Source organism: Oryzias latipes, chromosome 1 (assembly GCF_002234675.1).
Source record: "Oryzias latipes chromosome 1, ASM223467v1".
NCBI classification, from domain to species: Eukaryota; Metazoa; Chordata; class Actinopteri; order Beloniformes; family Adrianichthyidae; genus Oryzias; species Oryzias latipes.
In genome coordinates this window covers 23,622,358-23,640,372 of record NC_019859.2, presented here as the reverse complement: position 1 = coordinate 23,640,372, position 18,015 = coordinate 23,622,358, and the positions used below count along the sequence as shown (strand labels likewise).

The window sequence follows — 18,015 nt, the reverse complement described above, 5'->3', positions numbered from 1 at the left end:
TCAAACACATTTTTTATTGATCTCAACATGATGAAAAAAGACCTGAGCAGTTCAGTCATCAAACCATCAAAAGCTATCCATTACTTAAAATAAAAAAGGTACAGAGAAAACCTTTTTCACTTTTCCTTTAATGTCATTTTGTGTTTTTTTCTTCATTCAAATATATACAATGTGTATGTTTGGAAACTTGTTCAAGTTAATTATAATTTCCTGTATATTGTCGCTGTTATTTGGTTAACTTAGAGGTTTAATTAACAATACAAGCATTGAATTACTTATTATAAAACCTAAATCCCCTAAAGTCTTGTTCAATGCCACTTCCTATTTGAAAAGACTAGCATTACAATATTCTTCTTAATATGTTCTGAAGTTGACATATCCAAGTGCTGTTCAAGTGTTTGTTTTACCTGTATCACAAAAGTCAGCTGAACAATCTGTGGAGCAGACAGGATGTAGAACAGGACTGAGGGGTTTCTGGATACAGTGACAAGATCAGAGCCGCTGATGCTGCTGAACACAGTTGATGGTACGCCAGAGATGAGGGAGCCCAGGTTTAGCAGCGAGGCTGAACTGTTGATCTGATTGGATGTAGAAGGTCAAAAAATACATAAGTGTAAACACTTTGTCCAAAAAGATGATTTTTGTTTAGTTGCTAATAAACACAATCTAACACAGTACCTGTACAAATCCTGACGACAGCAAAGACAGGACAATGGCTTTGGCCTGTCCTTTTCTCCAACCAATCACATTGCTGAGAATGTTGAGAGAATCCACCAAGTCTGAAGGCTTCAAAGACTTTATCTGGCTTATGGACAAGCTGGTGCTTTCATTACCGAGGGCAGAAATAACTTTGGCATCAATGTTCTTACCAAAATTACTTGCCAAGGCAGCAGCAATCTAAAAAAAACAATGCATGAGTTGTAATTCCAGTAAATTGTATGTGTAAATGTTCAACACAGTCATTTAAAATAGTTGAAGAAAATATCAAGAAGCTTTCAAATGATGATGGTGATGTTGGTCTTGTTTGGGTTTCATGTTTTCCTTCCATGCAAATATCAGGAGAAAAGCTCTTTAGCTAACTTTTAATTGAAATAAACCTGTCATCAAACTTGTTTCTAAGGATGAGATAAAATACATATAAACCACTCTGTACTTCAGTTTTTATTTTGCTCATATCAGTTGTCCCTTGTTATACAGTACATTGTTCAGTTTTCTTAGTCTTCCTGTATTTTATTTTTATACATGTATTGAAAAATCTGTACTTTCAGTATTTCTGTGTTTTTACTTGTTGTTTTGTTTACCTGTGGATCTATGTCTGTACAAACGCTGTTGACATTTCCCAAAACCGTCAAACTTTCTTGTGAAGTCAACTGAGTGAACACCCGGCCAGGAGCAAAGCACTGACCCAATGAAGGAAGGCTTCAAAGAGAATGAAAACAGGTTGGACAGTTTAAGATCACATACTTTGTGGAAGATTTGTGGCTGTATGGAAAATATGTAAAAATAAATAAATAAATAAATACATTGGTGTGTTAAACTTACCCAAGTGGACTGAAGTGGATATCTTGCTGATAAACTAACTGAATGTAGTAGATGACTATTGTCACATCCACCTTATACTGATTAAGAAGGAGAAGATTCTGAGGATTCACTGTGAACAGCTGCAGGTCCTGAAAAGAGAAGAAACCAATTCACTCTATCAGCTTTGAAACTGTGGATATGGTTTTATTCTGACAGAAAAAAACAGAAACAGAACAGTACAATTGGAATGTCCATATGAGATAAAATACCTGTTGAGATCCAAATGACTGAAGATCCACCACAGTGAGAAAAGTGATGAAAGAGCCGATGTACTCTGCAAACCAGGCTGTGGAGTTCAGCTCTGGGTTGTTGCTGTCGTAGCACTTTGATGATGTTGCTGTTTGAAACAAATAATAAAAATATATTAGAACTATTTCAAACTACAACCTCTCCCATCCATCCATCCATCCATCCATCCATCCATCCATCCATCCATCCATCCATCCATCCATCCATACATCCATTTTGCTGAATCCCTTTGGGGTTGCAGGGCTGCTGGGGCCAACCCAGTTACATTTTAGTAATACCAGGGTACATCCTGATCAGTTCGACAGTCTTTCACATGCCTGCACACTCATTTTCACATTTCAGGACAGTTTAGAAATATCAACCAAGCATTAAAACATGTTTATTGAAATGTGTGAGAAATGTGCTATCCAAATTCCACATGAAAAGGTTGGATTTGAACCAAGGCTTTCTTGTTGTGAATCAGAGCGCTTACCTAAAGTTTTAATTACAAACTTGGAAAATCAGTTTTATAGTTTATGGTTATTTATTTATTCTGCAGTTTTTTTTCATCTTCATCAAAATGTGGTACAATTTTTTTCTTTTTATTGAAGACAAAAAACTCATTTTATTTTGCTCCCATTCAAAACAGAACATTGTAATTTAGCAATGTTTTAGATATAACATTGCATTTCAGTTTTTTGTGCTTACCTGCAGTATCCTTTCTGCTCAGGTAGATCTTGATGAATTGTGTGTACACAGATTCTTGCTTAGAAAGAGTCATCTGAGGTTGTACTTCACTCAATATTTGCAAGCTATTTTTTAAAACACATGAGTAGGACATTCGATGAATACACAACATATAATACTGTGACATAATTAAATAATTAGTCAGATTTTCAGGTATATTCCCTACTAATATTTGTTGTCTTGCTTACATATATTGGTAGGAGCTGCACTGCAAATCCTTTGTTGCAAGAATTGAGAGAAAGTTGGTGGAAACAGCAGGCAAGAACGGGCGAAGGCGAACGTTAAACCACAGCTGCAGCTCAGTGAGATTATTCAGTGTGTTTGTGCTGAAAAGATCTGGACTGATTGCTTGTATGCTGTCCAAAATCACTGACACTGCAGGATTGTTGGGGTTGATTGTCTGCAACAAATACAAACATTGTTTGTAAGCTTGGTAAAATGCAAATAAAAAAAAATAAAATGTAAAAAAATATCTATTCAACAGTGCATAATATATTGAAATACATTTTCTAGTGTAAGGTCAAATGTCTATTTAGTAGTAACTTATTCCAATGGTTTCCAAATATTTAACTAAAAGTCAGTCATACTGCAGTGGTCAGAAGATTCAGAGCTGCATTCAGGATCCTGGAAGTTTTACAGAAGAGAAGATTCCAGGCCGATATGGACCCACTTGAGTTTGATGACAGATCACACGTCATAATCTCTACCAGGTCCTGTGCTGTTAAGGCTGAAAGCTGTTCAACATTAGAAAGTGAAATCATTACATGAACCACCTTTACTACTGTAGTTTAGAATGTGTCGCTGTCTTACAGAGGCACAAGCAAACTCTTCCACAGAAAAGTTACAGAAGCGTTTGCTCATCTTTCCACTGTTGAGGAAGACTTGAAGATCTGTGCTGTAATTTGGAATTGAACAAAATAATACCATTTGGTTTTTGCTTTCAGGTTAAAGTTAAATATTTTTGTTATAAAATAATTTTAAGAAAAGTTTACCTGTTTACTCCAACACATGTATTTGATTCTGTGAAAAAAAGGAAAACATTAGTTTTCTAGAAAGTGTAAACTAAAAACTATTAATTACTATGAATTAATGTCCTCATGCATCAAAACCACTCACCATTTGCTGTGATAACTCGGCACTTCAGAAAAAAACACGTAGGACATTTTTAGAGTGCTATTCAAAATAGACATTTTTAAATGATAAAAAAAACAAAAACAAATGCCATTTACCTTTCCTTTGTTGTCATCTAAAAGAAAAAAATAAGAAAATTGTAATAAGAAAAATGAATTACGTGGACCAAGTAGGCTATAAGTCCATTTTGTGTTTTGACTGATCTCAAATAACGGCCCAGAGCAACAAGGCTTTAGCCAAACATCTTCATTGTTTTGTTACAATAGGTAAAACTACAGTGGCCCTGAAATGCAAATCACACCAAAAAACCACTAGACGCAATAACACATTGAAAATCACAACGACAACTAAAAAGAAATAAAATTTAAATAAAACAACAGTGCATTTTAGGAATCAAAAGAAATGTCCAGAAACAAAAAGACAATTCCAAAAAAAGGAAAAATGAAAATGACATGTTTTGAAAAATAAAAGTAATTTTCAGGAATAAAAATGAAATGTTAAAAAATTAAACACAATAGGAAACTGGAAAAGGTAGGCTCTATGGAACATCTCTGATTGTACAATGACGTTTGTCCATCATTCCAATCAAATGTTATGTGGCATGAAGTTGAATATCATCATCCAATTAGTAATGTCCATAGTACTAACCTTTTTCGGTTTCATTTTGCTCTCTGTTTTTTATTTTGATTTCTGAAAATTACTTTTGTTTTCTGTAAGGTTTCATTTTTATTTCGTTTCATTTTTTTATAATTGTGTTTTGTTTTCTTGATTTTTGGTTTGATTTCTAAAATGTAATGTAGCATTTTTATCAATTGTTTTGCTTTTTTAATTGTCGCTGTGATCTTTAATGGGTTTTAGCCCTTACTGATTTCTTAGTTTGATTTGTACTTCATGGCCAACTAATAATACTGTGATTTAATGGTTCTGTCTACTATTTAAAATACAATGTAGTTACAGTGCTGTGAATAGCTGTACTAATATTAATTACCTAATCTTCTGTATATTTTACCTATTAACAAGGTAGGGTTAAAAACTTGTAAACACAATATTAACTGTCTGTGTTTGTTTTCAGAAATGTACTGGAGCTAAAAAAACTGCTTTTTTTCATTTGTATTCTAAATTTTTAAATATGCTGCATTCTCTATGTGTAAATGTTTCCAGATAAATAAGTCAGCTCTCTGCTTTTGTACTGACCTGTAGTTGCAGAACTGGTCATTTCAGAAAGAATAGAGGTCATAGTTGTTGAAGATAAAGTTGATGTAGATCCTAAAGTTGGAGGTTCAGTTGTGCTAGATGGTGATGGATTAACTCCAGTTACAGTAGTTGTTGTTGGTAACAAAGTTGTTGTAGAACTGTTATATGGAGGAATCGTGGGCTCAACTTTGCCTTTTAGGAAGCCCAATCTTAGAATATCAAGCTCAGACTGGTTTTGACTTCTGATCCAGGTCTGCACCAGAGTTTGGTTTTCATAAGACTTCAAATCTGGGAGGTTAGTGCCGAGGAGACCTTTAACTTCACTTGCAGTTAGACTCTGGGGGGAACAGAGCAGATATATTTCACAGTGATGCCGTAAAATATATCCACACAAACAGAAGCATTCATAGTTAAGACATAAACATAACACTGACCAGCACAACGTTTTCATCCAAACTGGTGAAGGTGGCCAGGTCCATGTTAACACCAGAGACCACCAAACTACGAATATAATTAACATTTGCACCTCCTGTGGGAAAAGGAAAAAATTAGATCTGTGAGGATATGTTTATGTGCATGTGTGTAGATGGAAATGTTTACTTACCGATGTATGGTTGTATGAGCTGAAAAACAGAAACTGAGCTTGTTGTAAGGCTGAATGCTTCAAAGGAGATACGGAAAAACTCTTTCTTTTTGTCAGTAGTGCAGCTAGAGATGTCCAAAGAGTCAACTTCTCTGCAGGAGAAAGAGACATTGTAGCGCATAAGCAGAGTTTAAACCCAAGATAATATTCCAAGTTGATAGTTCCAACAATATACATTTATAATATTGCTCATGCAGTTCTGATCTAGTCTGTGCGTCCTTTACGTGCGCCTCCAAGGGTGTATCTTCATGAGATGTGCTCTTGTCCTGGCCATGGAGAAGCTCTGATTTCAACTTACAGTTGAAAAACTTACAGCTAAAAAACCACATTCTTCAATGTGGGGTTAGCGTATAGTGTTTACACTAGGCTGGACTGCTACTAGACGAGCCCGTAACCACCATGCACCATGGAAGAGGCTTGGTGTGAAATGTTAAAGCAGTGCAAATCTCCTGATTCTGGTTTCAGGCTTTTTCTATTGGGTTTTAAGAGTTTTCAGCTGTTGTGCAGATCATGAAGACCGCTACTCCCCGGCAAAGATCTAATGTCTGAGTCGCGCCTGTTTATGTAATCTTTGCATCATTTCTTACCTGAAGCTTTGTGATGAAATAGTCCTGATGACATCCACATCTAGAGAGCAGAGATTTGGTCCCCCAATAACATTCAGCTCTGCACTGCCTAGTTTGTTTCCTCCCACAGCCAGATACTTAGAGATGATAACCTTAGCCTGGAGGAGAAGAAATGTGCTCTGATCAAACAGCAGCCCTTAAATGTTGTTCACAGTCACAACACAAGGACTCTGTTTGCTCACTAAGCTTGGGTCCCAGCCTCCATTTGAAGAGTCCATCAAAGCAGCAAGCGTGTCGATTTTACTGATGGTCCATGAAAGAATATCCTGAACTGTGGCAACTCGAGAAATTGCACCGAGGAGCTGAACCTGATCTTCTGGAATGATGGAGTTTTCAGCCTGTAATTGCACAGAAATATGGTCAATTGTATGCAATGTTATTGATACTATATTGAAATCAAAAAGAAAGGATCTAAAAAAAATTGAAGCAATAATGGAGATTGCTGGCTGGAATGTGTCTTGTTCAAGTCTTAGCCCACAAGAAAAAAGCGGGTGTTGGTTCCCCCTCTGACCCAAGATTGTGCCCAAACACAATCCAATCAAAATGTTTATGACACAGCATCAGTGATAAAAAAAATGTGTTTTACAGAGGATCATTGCTTACGTCTTGCAGTTTCTGGAGAACAATCCTGAGGTATTCCACCTCATCCACCTTTTCTGTGATGCCATCCAAGTTGTCTTTGACAGTTGAAACTGACAGACAGTTGTTGAATTGGTTGATGTTATAGTCAAAGGGGAAGGTGGGGTCACTGATTGTGACCTGAGTGATTATTCCAACTGTGCATTCTGTGAAAATAAATCAGAAAAAACTTACACCAGAAAGTAAACAACAAGATAAAGACACATTTTCAGAGGCAGACAGACCTGCAGTCTGGTCTGAATCACTTTTGATGGACTGTCTTATCTCCTTCTTCAGTTGCTTCCTCTGTTCTCTGCTCACTCCACCAAAAACGTTCAGAAAGTATTTCAAGAAGTTACGCTTTGTGTCCTGCAAGGAAAATACGTTTATCAGCTCAAACTTGATCCTCAATCCATGAGACCTTCCCTTCTAAACACTTGAATGCACGTGTTACTCACCTGATCAAAGTGCTGATAGAAAGATGAAGGCAAATGCAGAGTTAGCATCCCAAGGTCTTTTAGAGTTTGTTCATTCCATGTTGAAGGATCTCTGATTGTGATATAACAAACAAAGCGTTTTTTTAAGTACACTATCGTCTTTGAAAGACACAAACTCCTATTTGTAATTGTAGAATTTCAATAAGCTGCAGTTTACGTACCCATAAGGTGTATTTCCATTGGTCAGAAGGGTTATAACTGCAGTTGATTGACCAACAGTGAGATCTGGACAGTTCTTGAGTTGTTCCAGTATAGATGGATGAGAGTTTTGGATGTAGGAGCCATCAAGAATGCAGCACATGTTGCCCAAAACTGATACATTATCCTCAGTTAAACTTGTGCTAGTTATTCCCTTAAAGCAAAAGAAAGTAAAACATAAGTAGTAATAAAAAAAAACTGCAGTCTCTCAAAATGTTGATACAAAATTGTAATTTAACTGATTAATGGACCCTTTTTTACTTTGCATCTGACATATACAAAAAATAAAATCATATTTAATCAAAACTTTTTCTAAAGTACTTATTTACATTAAGGCATTTTGTTATTTCAGTCAAGTAAATGATTGAAAGGATTTTTGTCTTCAAATTTGTTGGTCTTGCTCTAGACTCACCAAGCAGTTCCTTGCATTATCAAACAAAGCAGACCGTCTGTATGTCAGTGCTGAAGAAAAGATGGAGAAGTCGGCATCAGCCAACTCTTGAAAATAAGACCTGCAGCTGCTCCGTGGCACCAGAGAGTAACTGGAGGAAGAAAGAGAAAACAGCAGTCATAACATTGAAGTCTTTGTTAATAAAAAGCTAAAGTTTATTTGTGATCATAATACAGTATAAAGAAATGATTCTTACTCATAGTAAAGCAACACATCTGGAGGATAGAGGGAAAAGCTGGTGGCATCCGACTCTTCTTTGATTTGGTTGTACATGCAGGTCAACTGTTGGGCAAAAGAAAAGAGTATCCCAAATTAAATATTGTCTGAAACTAGAAGTTTCTTCATAGATTACCACAGTGTTTTTAGTTACTTGGACACTTTTAAAAAACTATTTATGGTCAGGTTGCAAGGTCTTTTTTTTTACCTTTAAGTTTTACATGCTTCTTACACTTTGGCTAAAGAAAGTGACACCATCTCAATCTCAACAACTGGGTTATAGAGCAATGAGGAAGAAATCCTTCCATTTACATGAATTGACAGCTATTAAAAGAACCTTGATAATAATGCAACTTTGAAATGTGTCAAAGGAAGAACTTCAGGAATTTCTTAAGAAACTGCAGATTAACAAAAAAGGAATTTAATTTTTGAACATTAATTAAGGGATATCTCCAAGTGGCAAATAAATGCAAGCAGCACACACCTAGAGACAGTGGGGGCCATAATTGTCATTTCCGCAGGGGTTTCCTATAATATTGATGCTTAAACCTGTACAAATTCACATATTTAGGAAATACATATGCACTCTTATCATCTTACCTGAGTCTCCACCAATGGAACCTTGTTTGTCCCTTTTCTCCGACAGGCTTTAATCAGATTCTTGATTTGCCTTTTTCCTAAAGATCTTACTGTTGTGCATGTAAACCCTTGTAGCACAGAGGAGGACAAGCTGTACACAAACAAACAAACAAACAAACAAACAAACAAACACAAACATATTAATATTTACAATACATTTCTATTACTTATATACTTAAGTTTTAATTTATTAAGTAGAATCTCACTTGTTTGGACCTCCCAGCTCAGCAATCTCAGAGTTTGCTGCAATTATATCAAAGAACAATGCAACCTAAAAAAAAAGAAAGAAAGAAAGAAAGAAAAGAAGAAAGGCACATTCTGTATTCAGAAGTTACATACAAATTTTAAAACATATGGGTTTTTAACAGGTGAACCTACCTGTTGGGGTTTCCATTTCTTTCTATTTAGTCTGATAACTGTGCTGATGTCATTTGGGAACTGCAACAGGTAAACTCCAGGAATCTCAGTGGCCAAATTATCTGGAACATTTTCTATGATCTGCAAACTGTTGGTGTTTAAATATATAATCTGTAGAAAGAAAAGAAACAGGAAGACACAGATTATAATTATCAACAAGTCATTTCACAGCTTCACGAGCTCTTTCTGACAATAAAGTGGATTTGAAGTTTAGTTATGTTAGGCCATGTGAGTCAAACACATTTTTTATTGATCTCAACATGATGAAAAAAGACCTGAGCATTCTCAGTGAAGTTCAGTCATCAAACCATCAAAAGCTATCCATTACTTAAAATAAAAAAGGTACAGAGAAAACCTTTTTCACTTTTCCTTTAATGTCATTTTGTGTTTTTTTCTTCATTCAAATATATACAATGTGTATGTTTGGAAACTTGTTCAAGTTAATTATAATTTCCTGTATATTGTCGCTGTTATTTGGTTAACTTAGAGGTTTAATTAACAATACAAGCATTGAATTACTTATTATAAAACCTAAATCCCCTAAAGTCTTGTTCAATGCCACTTCCTATTTGAAAAGACTAGCATTACAATATTCTTCTTAATATGTTCTGAAGTTGACATATCCAAGTGCTGTTCAAGTGTTTGTTTTACCTTTATCACAAAAGTCAGCTGAACAATCTGTGGAGCAGACAGGATGTAGAACAGGACTGAGGGGTTTCTGGATACAGTGACAAGATCAGAGCCGCTGATGCTGCTGAACACAGTTGATGGTACGCCAGAGATGAGGGAGCCCAGGTTTAGCAGCGAGGCTGAACTGTTGATCTGATTGGATGTAGAAGGTCAAAAAATACATAAGTGTAAACACTTTGTCCAAAAAGATGATTTTTGTTTAGTTGCTAATAAACACAATCTAACACAGTACCTGTACAAATCCTGACGACAGCAAAGACAGGACAATGGCTTTGGCCTGTCCTTTTCTCCAACCAATCACATTGCTGAGAATGTTGAGAGAATCCACCAAGTCTGAAGGCTTCAAAGACTTTATCTGGCTTATGGACAAGCTGGTGCTTTCATTACCGAGGGCAGAAATAACTTTGGCATCAATGTTCTTACCAAAATTACTTGCCAAGGCAGCAGCAATCTAAAAAAAACAATGCATGAGTTGTAATTCCAGTAAATTGTATGTGTAAATGTTCAACACAGTCATTTAAAATAGTTGAAGAAAATAACAAGAAGCTTTCAAATGATGATGGTGATGTTGGTCTTGTTTGGGTTTCATGTTTTCCTTCCATGCAAATATCAGGAGAAAAACTCTTTAGCTAACTTTTAATTGAAATAAACCTGTCATCAAACTTGTTTCTAAGGATAAGATAAAATACATATAAACCACTCTGTACTTCAGTTTTTATTTTGCTCATATCAGTTGTCCCTTGTTATACAGTACATTGTTCAGTTTTCTTAGTCTTCCTGTATTTTATTTTTATACATGTATTGAGAAATCTGTACTTTTAGTATCTTTGTGTTTTCTTATTGTTTTATTTACCTGTGGATCTAGGTCTGTACAAACTCTGTTGACATTTCCCAAAACCGTCAAACTTTCTTGTGAAGTCAACTGAGTGAACGCCCGGCCAGGAGCAAAGCACTGACCCAATGAAGGAAGGCTTCAAAACAGGTTGGACAGTTTAAGATCACATACTTTGTGGAAGATTTGTGGCTGTATGGAAAATATGTAAAAATAAATAAATAAATAAATACATTGGTGTGTTAAACTTACCCAAGTGGACTGAAGTGGATATCTTGCTGATAAACTAACTGAATGTAGTAGATAACTATTGTCACATCCACCTTATACTGATTAAGAAGGAGAAGATTCTGAGGATTCACTGTGAACAGCTGCAGGTCCTGAAAAGAGAAGAAACCAATTCACTCTATCAGCTTTGAAACTGTGGATATGGTTTTATTCTGACAGAAAAAAACAGAAACAGAACAGTACAATTGGAATGTCCATATGAGATAAAATACCTGTTGAGATCCAAATGACTGAAGATCCACCACAGTGAGAAAAGTGATGAAAGAGCCGATGTACTCTGCAAACCAGGCTGTGGAGTTCAGCTCTGGGTTGTTGCTGTCGTAGCACTTTGATGATGTTGCTGTTTGAAACAAATAATAAAAATATATTAGAACTATTTCAAACTACAACCTCTCCCATCCATCCATCCATCCATCCATCCATCCATCCAGCTGAATCCCTTTGGGGTTGCAGGGCTGCTGGGGCCAACCCAGTTACATTTTAGTAATACCAGGGTACATCCTGATCAGTTCGACAGTCTTTCACATGCCTGCACACTCATTTTCACATTTCCGGACAGTTTAGAATTATCAATCAGGCATTAAAACATGTTTTTTGAAATGTGTGAGAAATGTGCTATCGAAATTCCACATGAAAAGGTTAGATTTGAACCAAGGCTTTCTTGATGTGAATCAGAGCGCTTACCTAAAGTTTTAATTACAAACTTGGAAAATCAGTTTTATAGTTTATGGTTATTTATTTATTCTACAGTTTTTTTTCATCTTCATCAAAATGTGGTACAATTTTTTTCTTTTTATTGAAGACAAAAAACTCATTTTATTTTGCTCCCATTCAAAACAGAACATTGTAATTTAGCAATGTTTTAGATATAACATTGCATTTCAGTTTTTTGTGCTTACTTGCAGTATCCTTTCTGCTCAGGTAGATCTTGATGAATTGTGTGTACACAGATTCTTGCTTAGAAAGAGTCATCTGAGGTTGTACTTCACTCAATATTTGCAAGCTATTTTTTAAAACACATGAGTAGGACATTCGATGAATACACAACATATAATACTGTGACATAATTAAATAATTAGTCAGATTTTCAGGTATATTCCCTACTAATATTTGTTGTCTTGCTTACATATATTGGTAGGAGCTGCACTGCAAATCCTTTGTTGCAAGAATTGAGAGAAAGTTGGTGGAAACAGCAGGCAAGAACGGGCGAAGGCGAACGTTAAACCACAGCTGCAGCTCAGTGAGATTATTCAGTGTGTTTGTGCTGAAAAGATCTGGACTGATTGCTTGTATGCTGTCCAAAATCACTGACACTGCAGGATTGTTGGGGTTGATTGTCTGCAACAAATACAAACATTGTTTGTAAGCTTGGTAAAATGCAAATAAAAAAAAATAAAATGTAAAAAAATATCTATTCAACAGTGCATAATATATTGAAATACATTTTCTAGTGTAAGGTCAAATGTCTATTTAGTAGTAACTTATTCCAATGGTTTCCAAATATTTAACTAAAAGTCAGTCATACTGCAGTGGTCAGAAGATTCAGAGCTGCATTCAGGATCCTGGAAGTTTTACAGAAGAGAAGATTCCAGGCCGATATGGACCCACTTGAGTTTGATGACAGATCACACGTCATAATCTCTACCAGGTCCTGTGCTGTTAAGGCTGAAAGCTGTTCAACATTAGAAAGTGAAATCATTACATGAACCACCTTTACTACTGTAGTTTAGAATGTGTCGCTGTCTTACAGAGGCACAAGCAAACTCTTCCACAGAAAAGTTACAGAAGCGTCCGTTCATCTTTCCACTGTTGAGGAAGACTTGAAGATCTGTGCTGTAATTTGGAATTGAACAAAATAATACCATTTGGTTTTTGCTTTCAGGTTAAAGTTAAATATTTTTGTTATAAAATAATTTTAAGAAAAGTTTACCTGTTTACTCCAACACATGTATTTGATTCTGTGAAAAAAAGGAAAACATTAGTTTTCTAGAAAGTGTAAACTAAAAACTATTAATTACTATGAATTAATGTCCTCATGCATCAAAACCACTCACCATTTGCTGTGATAACTCGGCACTTCAGAAAAAAACATGTAGGACATTTTTAGAGTGCTATTCAAAATAGACATTTTTAAATGATAAAAAAAACAAAAACAAATGCCATTTACCTTTCCTTTGTTGTCATCTAAAAGAAACAAATAAGAAAATTGTAATAAGAAAAATGAATTACGTGGACCAAGTAGGCTATAAGTCCATTTTGTGTTTTGACTGATCTCAAATAACGGCCCAGAGCAACAAGGCTTTAGCCAAACATCTTCATTGTTTTGTTACAATAGGTAAAACTACAGTGGCCCTGAAATGCAAATCACACCAAAAAACCACTAGACGCAATAACACATTGAAAATCAAAACGACAACTAAAAAGAAATAAAATTTAAATAAAACAACAGTACATTTTAGGAATCAAAAGAAATGTCCAGAAACAAAAAGACAATTCCAAAAAAAGAAAAAATGAAAATGACATGTTTTGAAAAATAAAAGTAATTTTCAGGAATCAAAATGAAATGTTAAAAATTGGAATAATAGGAACAATAGAAAACTGGAAAAGGTAGGCACTATGGAACATCTCTGATTGGACAATGACGTTTGTCCATCATTCCAATCAAATGTTATGTGGCATGAAGTTGAATATCATCATCCAATTAGTAATGTCCACAGTACTAACCTTTTTCGGTTTCATTTTGCTCTCTGTTTTTTATTTTGATTTCTGAAAATTACTTTTGTTTTCTGAAAGGTTTCATTTTTATTTAGTTTCATTTTTTTATAATTGTGTTTTGTTTTCTTGATTTTTGGTTTGATTATCAAAAATATAATGTAGCATTTTCATCAATTGTTTTGCTTTTTTAATTGTCGCTGTGATCTTTAATGGGTTTTAGCCCTTACTGATTTCTTAGTTTGATTTGTACTTCATGGCCACCTAATAATACTGTGATTTAATGGTTCTGTCTACTATTTAAAATACAATGTAGTTACAGTGCTGTGAATAGCTGTACTAATATTAATTACCTAATCTTCTGTATATTTTACCTATTAACAAGGTAAAGTAAAAAACTTGTAAACACAATATTAACTGTCTGTGTTTGTTTTCAGAAATGTACTGGAGCTAAAAAACTGCTTTTTTTCATTTGTATTCTAAATTTTTAAATATGCTGCATTCTCTATGTGTAAATGTTTCCAGATAAATAAGTCAGCTCTCTGCTTTTGTACTGACCTGTAGTTGCAGAACTGGTCATTTCAGAAAGAATAGAGGTCATAGTTGTTGAAGATAAAGTTGATGTAGGTCCTAAAGTTGGAGGTTCAGTTGTGGTTGATGGTGATGGATTAACTCCAGTTACAGTAGTTGTTGTTGGTAACAAAGTTGTTGTAGAACTGTTATATGGAGGAATCGTGGGATCAACTTTGCCTTTTAGGAAGCCCAATCTTAGAATATCAAGCTCAGACTGGTTTTGACTTCTGATCCACGTCTGCACCAGAGTTTGGTTTTCATAAGACTTCAAATCTGGGAGGTTGGTGCCGAGGAGACCTTTAACTTCACTTGCAGTTAGACTCTGGGGGGAACAGAGCAGATATATTTCACAGTGATGCCGTAAAATATATCCACAGAAACAGAAGCATTCATAGTTAAGACATAAACATAACACTGACCAGCACAACGTTTTCATCCAAACTGGTGAAGGTGGCCAGGTCCATGTTAACATCAGAGACCACCAAACTACGAATATAATTAGCATTTGCACCTCCTGTGGGAAAAGGAAAAAATTAGCTCTGTGAGGATATTCTTATGTGCATGTGTGTAGATGGAAATGTTTACTTACCAATGTATGGTTGTATGAGCTGAAAAACAGAAACTGAGCTTGTTGTAAGGTTGAATGCTTCAAAGGAGATAGTGAAAAACTCTTTCTTTTTGTCAGTAGTGCAGCTAGAGATGTCCAGAGAGTCAACTTCTCTGCAGGAGAAAGAGACATTGTAGCGCATAAGCAGAGTTTAAACCCAAGATAATATTCCAAGTTGATAGTTCCAACAATATACATTTATAATATTGCTCATGCAGTTCTGATCTAGTCTGTGCGTCCTTTACGTGCGCCTCCAAGGGTGTATCTTCATGAGATGTGCTCTTGTCCTGGCCATGGAGAAGCTCTGATTTCAACTTACAGTTGGAAACATCCCACCATTAAAGTTTTTTTTGATCATGAAAGCCTCAAGCCACGTTCACATTGGCCGTGTGATGCATGTCCAAGAACATGCTAAAAAAACAAATTCTTCAATGTGGGGTTAGCGTATAGTGTTTACACTAGGCTGGACTGCTACTAGACGAGCCCGTATCCACCATGCACCATGGAAGAGGCTTGGTGTGAAATGTTAAAGCAGTGCAAATCTCCTGATTCTTGTTTCAGGCTTTTTCTATTGGGTTTTAAGAGTTTTCAGCTGTCGTGCAGATCATGAAGACCCCGCTACTCCCCGGCAAGGATCTAATGTCTGAGTCGCGCCTGTTTATGTCATCCATGCATCATTTCTTACCTGAAGCTTTGTGATGAAATAGTCCTGATGACATCCACATCTAGAGAGCACAGATTTGGTCCCCCAATAACATTCAGCTCTGCACTGCCTAGTTTGTTTCCTCCCACAGCCAGATACTTAGAGATGATAACCTTAGCCTGGAGGAGAAGAAATGTGCTCTGATCAAACAGCAGCCCTTAAATGCTGTACACAGTCACAACACAAGTACTCTGTTTGCTCACTAAGCTTGGGTCCCAGCCTCCATTTGAAGAGTCCATCAAAGCAGCAAGCGTGTCGATTTTACTGATGGTCCATGAAATAATATCTTGAACTGTGGCAACTCGAGAAGCTGCACTTAGGAGCTGAACCTGATCTTCTGGAATGATGGAGTTTTCAGCCTGTAATTGCACAGAAATATGGTCAATTGTATGCAATGTTATTGATACTATATTGAAATCAAAAAGAAAGGATCTAAAAAAATTGAAGCAATAATGGAGATTTCAGGCTGGAATGTGTCTTGTTCAAGTCTCAGCCCACAAGAAAAAAGCGGGTGTTGGTTCCCCCTCTAACCCAAGATTGTGCCCAAACACAATCCAATCAAAATGTATATGACACAGCATCAGTGATAAAACAAATGTGTTTTACAGAGGATCATTGCTTACGTCTTGCAGTTTCTGGAGAACAATTCTGAGGTATTCCACCTCATCCACCTCTTCTGTGATGCCATCCAAGTTGTCTTTGACAGTTGAAACTGACAGACAGTTGTTGAATTGGTTGATGTTATAGTCAAAGGGGAAGGTGGGGTCACTGATTGTGACCTGAGTGATTATTCCAACTGTGCACTCTGTGAAAATAAATCAGAAAAAACTTACACCAGAAAGTAAACAACAAGATAAAGACACATTTTCAGAGGCAGACAGACCTGCAGTTTGGTCTGAATCACTTTTGATGGACTGTCTTATCTCCTTCTTCAGTTGCTTCCTCTGTTCTCTACTCACTCTACCAAAGACTTTCAGAAAGTATTTCAAGAAGTTACGCTTTGTGTCCTGCAAGGAAAATACATTTATCAGCTCAAACTTGATCCTCCATCCATGAGACCTTCCCTTCTAAACACTTGAATGCACGTGTTACTCACCTGATCAAAGTGCTGATAGAAAGATGAAGGCAAATGCAGAGTTAGCATCCCAAGGTCTTTTAGAGTTTGTTCACTCCATGTTGAAGGATCTCTGATTGTGATATAACAAACAAAGCGTTTTTTTAAGTACACTATCGTCTTTGAAAGACACAAACTCCTATTTGTAATTGTAGAATTTCAATAAGTTGCAGTTTACGTACCCATAAGGTGTATTTCCATTGGTCAGAAGGGTTATAACTGCAGTTGATTGACCAACAGTGAGATCTGGACAGTTCTTGAGTTGTTCCAGTATAGATGGATGAGAGTTTTGGATGTAGGAGCCATCAAGAATGCAGCACATGTTCCCCAAAACTGATACATTATCCTCAGTTAAACTTGTGCTAGTTATTCCCTTAAAGCAGAAGAAAGTAAAACATAAATAGCTATAAAAAAAAATGCAGTCTCTCTCAAAATGTGTTGCATCTGACATATACAAAAAATAATATCATATTTAATCAAAACTTTTTCTAAGGTACTTATTTACATTAAGGCATTTTGTTATTACAGTCAAGTAAATGATTGAAAGGATTTTTGTCTTCAAATTTGTTGGTCTTGCTCTAGACTCACCAAGCAGTTCCTTGCATTATCAAACAAAGCAGACTGTCTGTATGTCAGTGCTGGAGAAAAAATGGAAAAGTCGGCATCAGCCAACTCTTGAAAATAAGACCTGCAGCTGCTCCGTGGCACCAGAGAGTAACTGGAAGAAGAAAGAGAAAACAGCAGTCATAACATTGAAGTCTTTGTTAATAAAAAGCTAAAGTTTATTTGTGATCATAATACAGTATAAAGAAATGATTCTTACTCATAGTAAAGCAACACATCTGGAGGATAGAGGGAAAAGCTGGTGGCATCCGACTCTTCTTTGATTTGGTTGTACATGCAGGTCAACTGTTGGGCAAAAGAAAAGAGTATCCCAAATTAAATATTGTCTGAAACTAGAAGTTTCTTCATAGATTACCACAGTGTTTTTAGTTACTTGGACACTCTTTTAAAAAACTATTTATGGCCAGGTTGCAAGGTCTTTTTTTACCTTTAAGTTTTACATGCTTCTTACACTTTGGCTAAAGAAAGTGACACCATCTCAATCTCAACAACTGGGTTATAGAGCAATGAGGAAGAAATCCTTCCATTTACATGAATTGACAGCTATTAAAAGAACCTTGATAATAATGCAACTTTGAAATGTGTCAAAGGAAGAACTTCAGGAAAGTCTTAAGAAACTGCAGTTTAACAAAAAAGGAATTTAATTTTTGAACATTAATTAAGGGATATCTCCAAGTGGCAAATAA

The 18,015-nt window shown here is 35.9% G+C and overlaps 5 protein-coding genes and 1 long non-coding RNA gene across 6 annotated transcripts in view; all 6 read right to left on the bottom strand.

Moving 5' to 3' along the window:
- The window catches only part of LOC105357440, a 40,257-nt gene extending 39,364 nt beyond the window's left edge, over positions 1-893 (bottom strand). Inside the window, exons 1-2 of the mRNA XM_023958710.1 lie at positions 679-893; positions 408-578 (exon numbers count right to left, since the gene is read on the bottom strand). The gene's annotated coding sequence lies outside the window, so the exon portion shown is untranslated. The remainder of the gene's footprint in view (positions 1-407; positions 579-678) is intronic.
- A 210-nt stretch (positions 894-1,103) lies between these two features.
- LOC110013626 lies at positions 1,104-3,691 on the bottom strand. The gene is made up of 10 exons (XM_023954453.1): positions 3,673-3,691; positions 3,549-3,576; positions 3,367-3,451; positions 3,144-3,290; positions 2,745-2,956; positions 2,518-2,621; positions 1,791-1,918; positions 1,543-1,670; positions 1,302-1,419; positions 1,104-1,115 (listed from the first exon to the last, which is right to left on the bottom strand). The coding sequence occupies exons 3-10, from the start codon at positions 3,415-3,417 to the stop codon at positions 1,104-1,106; spliced, it is 900 nt and encodes a 299-aa protein (XP_023810221.1). The 5' UTR covers positions 3,418-3,451; positions 3,549-3,576; positions 3,673-3,691.
- Positions 3,692-5,291: 1,600 nt separating this feature from the next.
- Positions 5,292-7,556, bottom strand: LOC111947379 (mesothelin-like protein). The gene is made up of 8 exons (XM_023954405.1): positions 7,427-7,556; positions 7,227-7,317; positions 7,014-7,137; positions 6,754-6,935; positions 6,333-6,488; positions 6,112-6,248; positions 5,486-5,616; positions 5,292-5,410 (listed from the first exon to the last, which is right to left on the bottom strand). Exons 2-8 carry the CDS (start codon positions 7,272-7,274, stop codon positions 5,292-5,294), a joined length of 897 nt encoding a protein of 298 aa, XP_023810173.1. The 5' UTR covers positions 7,275-7,317; positions 7,427-7,556.
- Positions 7,557-7,817: 261 nt separating this feature from the next.
- Positions 7,818-10,604, bottom strand: LOC110013627. Its single transcript, XM_023954368.1, has 8 exons — positions 10,584-10,604; positions 10,109-10,327; positions 9,838-10,008; positions 9,148-9,297; positions 8,976-9,040; positions 8,731-8,860; positions 8,111-8,196; positions 7,818-8,005 (listed from the first exon to the last, which is right to left on the bottom strand). Exons 1-8 carry the CDS (start codon positions 10,602-10,604, stop codon positions 7,846-7,848), a joined length of 1,002 nt encoding a protein of 333 aa, XP_023810136.1. The 3' UTR covers positions 7,818-7,845.
- A 109-nt stretch (positions 10,605-10,713) lies between these two features.
- LOC111947927 lies at positions 10,714-11,401 on the bottom strand. The gene is made up of 3 exons (XR_002873887.1): positions 11,209-11,401; positions 10,961-11,088; positions 10,714-10,847 (listed from the first exon to the last, which is right to left on the bottom strand). It is a non-coding gene; the product is annotated as an uncharacterized LOC111947927 (long non-coding RNA).
- A 508-nt stretch (positions 11,402-11,909) lies between these two features.
- On the bottom strand, positions 11,910-17,611 carry LOC111947365 (mesothelin-like protein). The gene is made up of 17 exons (XM_023954333.1): positions 17,529-17,611; positions 17,294-17,423; positions 16,888-17,078; positions 16,688-16,778; positions 16,475-16,598; positions 16,215-16,396; positions 15,795-15,950; positions 15,574-15,710; positions 14,871-15,001; positions 14,701-14,795; positions 14,267-14,603; positions 13,164-13,180; positions 13,051-13,072; positions 12,927-12,954; positions 12,745-12,829; positions 12,522-12,668; positions 11,910-12,334 (listed from the first exon to the last, which is right to left on the bottom strand). The coding sequence occupies exons 1-17, from the start codon at positions 17,603-17,605 to the stop codon at positions 12,119-12,121; spliced, it is 2,166 nt and encodes a 721-aa protein (XP_023810101.1). The 5' UTR covers positions 17,606-17,611; the 3' UTR covers positions 11,910-12,118.
- Positions 17,612-18,015: the final 404 nt, after the last annotated feature.

Excerpts from the sequence above, each read along its gene's own strand:
- LOC110013626 (XM_023954453.1), bottom strand. The coding sequence starts at position 3,417 with ATGAGCAAACGCTTCTGTAACTTTTCTGTGGAAGAGTTTGCTTGTGCC. Across the intron at positions 1,919-2,517 it reads GAGCAGAAAGGATACTGCAG|CAACATCATCAAAGTGCTAC; the intron begins GTAAGCACAAAA and ends TGTTTCAAACAG. Across the intron at positions 1,420-1,542 it reads ATCCACTTCAGTCCACTTGG|CCTTCCTTCATTGGGTCAGT; the intron begins GTAAGTTTAACA and ends TTCTCTTTGAAG.
- LOC111947379 (XM_023954405.1), bottom strand. The coding sequence starts at position 7,274 with ATGCTAACTCTGCATTTGCCTTCATCTTTCTATCAGCACTTTGATCAG. Across the intron at positions 6,936-7,013 it reads TGATTCAGACCAGACTGCAG|AATGCACAGTTGGAATAATC; the intron begins GTCTGTCTGCCT and ends TTATTTTCACAG. Across the intron at positions 6,249-6,332 it reads GAGGCTGGGACCCAAGCTTA|GCTAAGGTTATCATCTCTAA; the intron begins GTGAGCAAACAG and ends CTTCTCCTCCAG.
- LOC110013627 (XM_023954368.1), bottom strand. The coding sequence starts at position 10,604 with ATGAGCAAAATAAAAACTGAA. Across the intron at positions 10,328-10,583 it reads TGAGCAAAATAAAAACTGAA|ATTGCTGCTGCCTTGGCAAG; the intron begins GTACAGAGTGGT and ends TGTTTTTTTTAG. Across the intron at positions 8,006-8,110 it reads GATGTGTTGCTTTACTATGA|TTACTCTCTGGTGCCACGGA; the intron begins GTAAGAATCATT and ends TTCTTCCTCCAG.
- LOC111947365 (XM_023954333.1), bottom strand. The coding sequence starts at position 17,605 with ATGTACAACCAAATCAAAGAAGAGTCGGATGCCACCAGCTTTTCCCTC. Across the intron at positions 16,779-16,887 it reads AATGGAAATACACCTTATGG|AGATCCTTCAACATGGAGTG; the intron begins GTACGTAAACTG and ends TATCACAATCAG. Across the intron at positions 12,669-12,744 it reads AAGAGTTTGCTTGTGCCTCT|CTTTCAGCCTTAACAGCACA; the intron begins GTAAGACAGCGA and ends AATGTTGAACAG.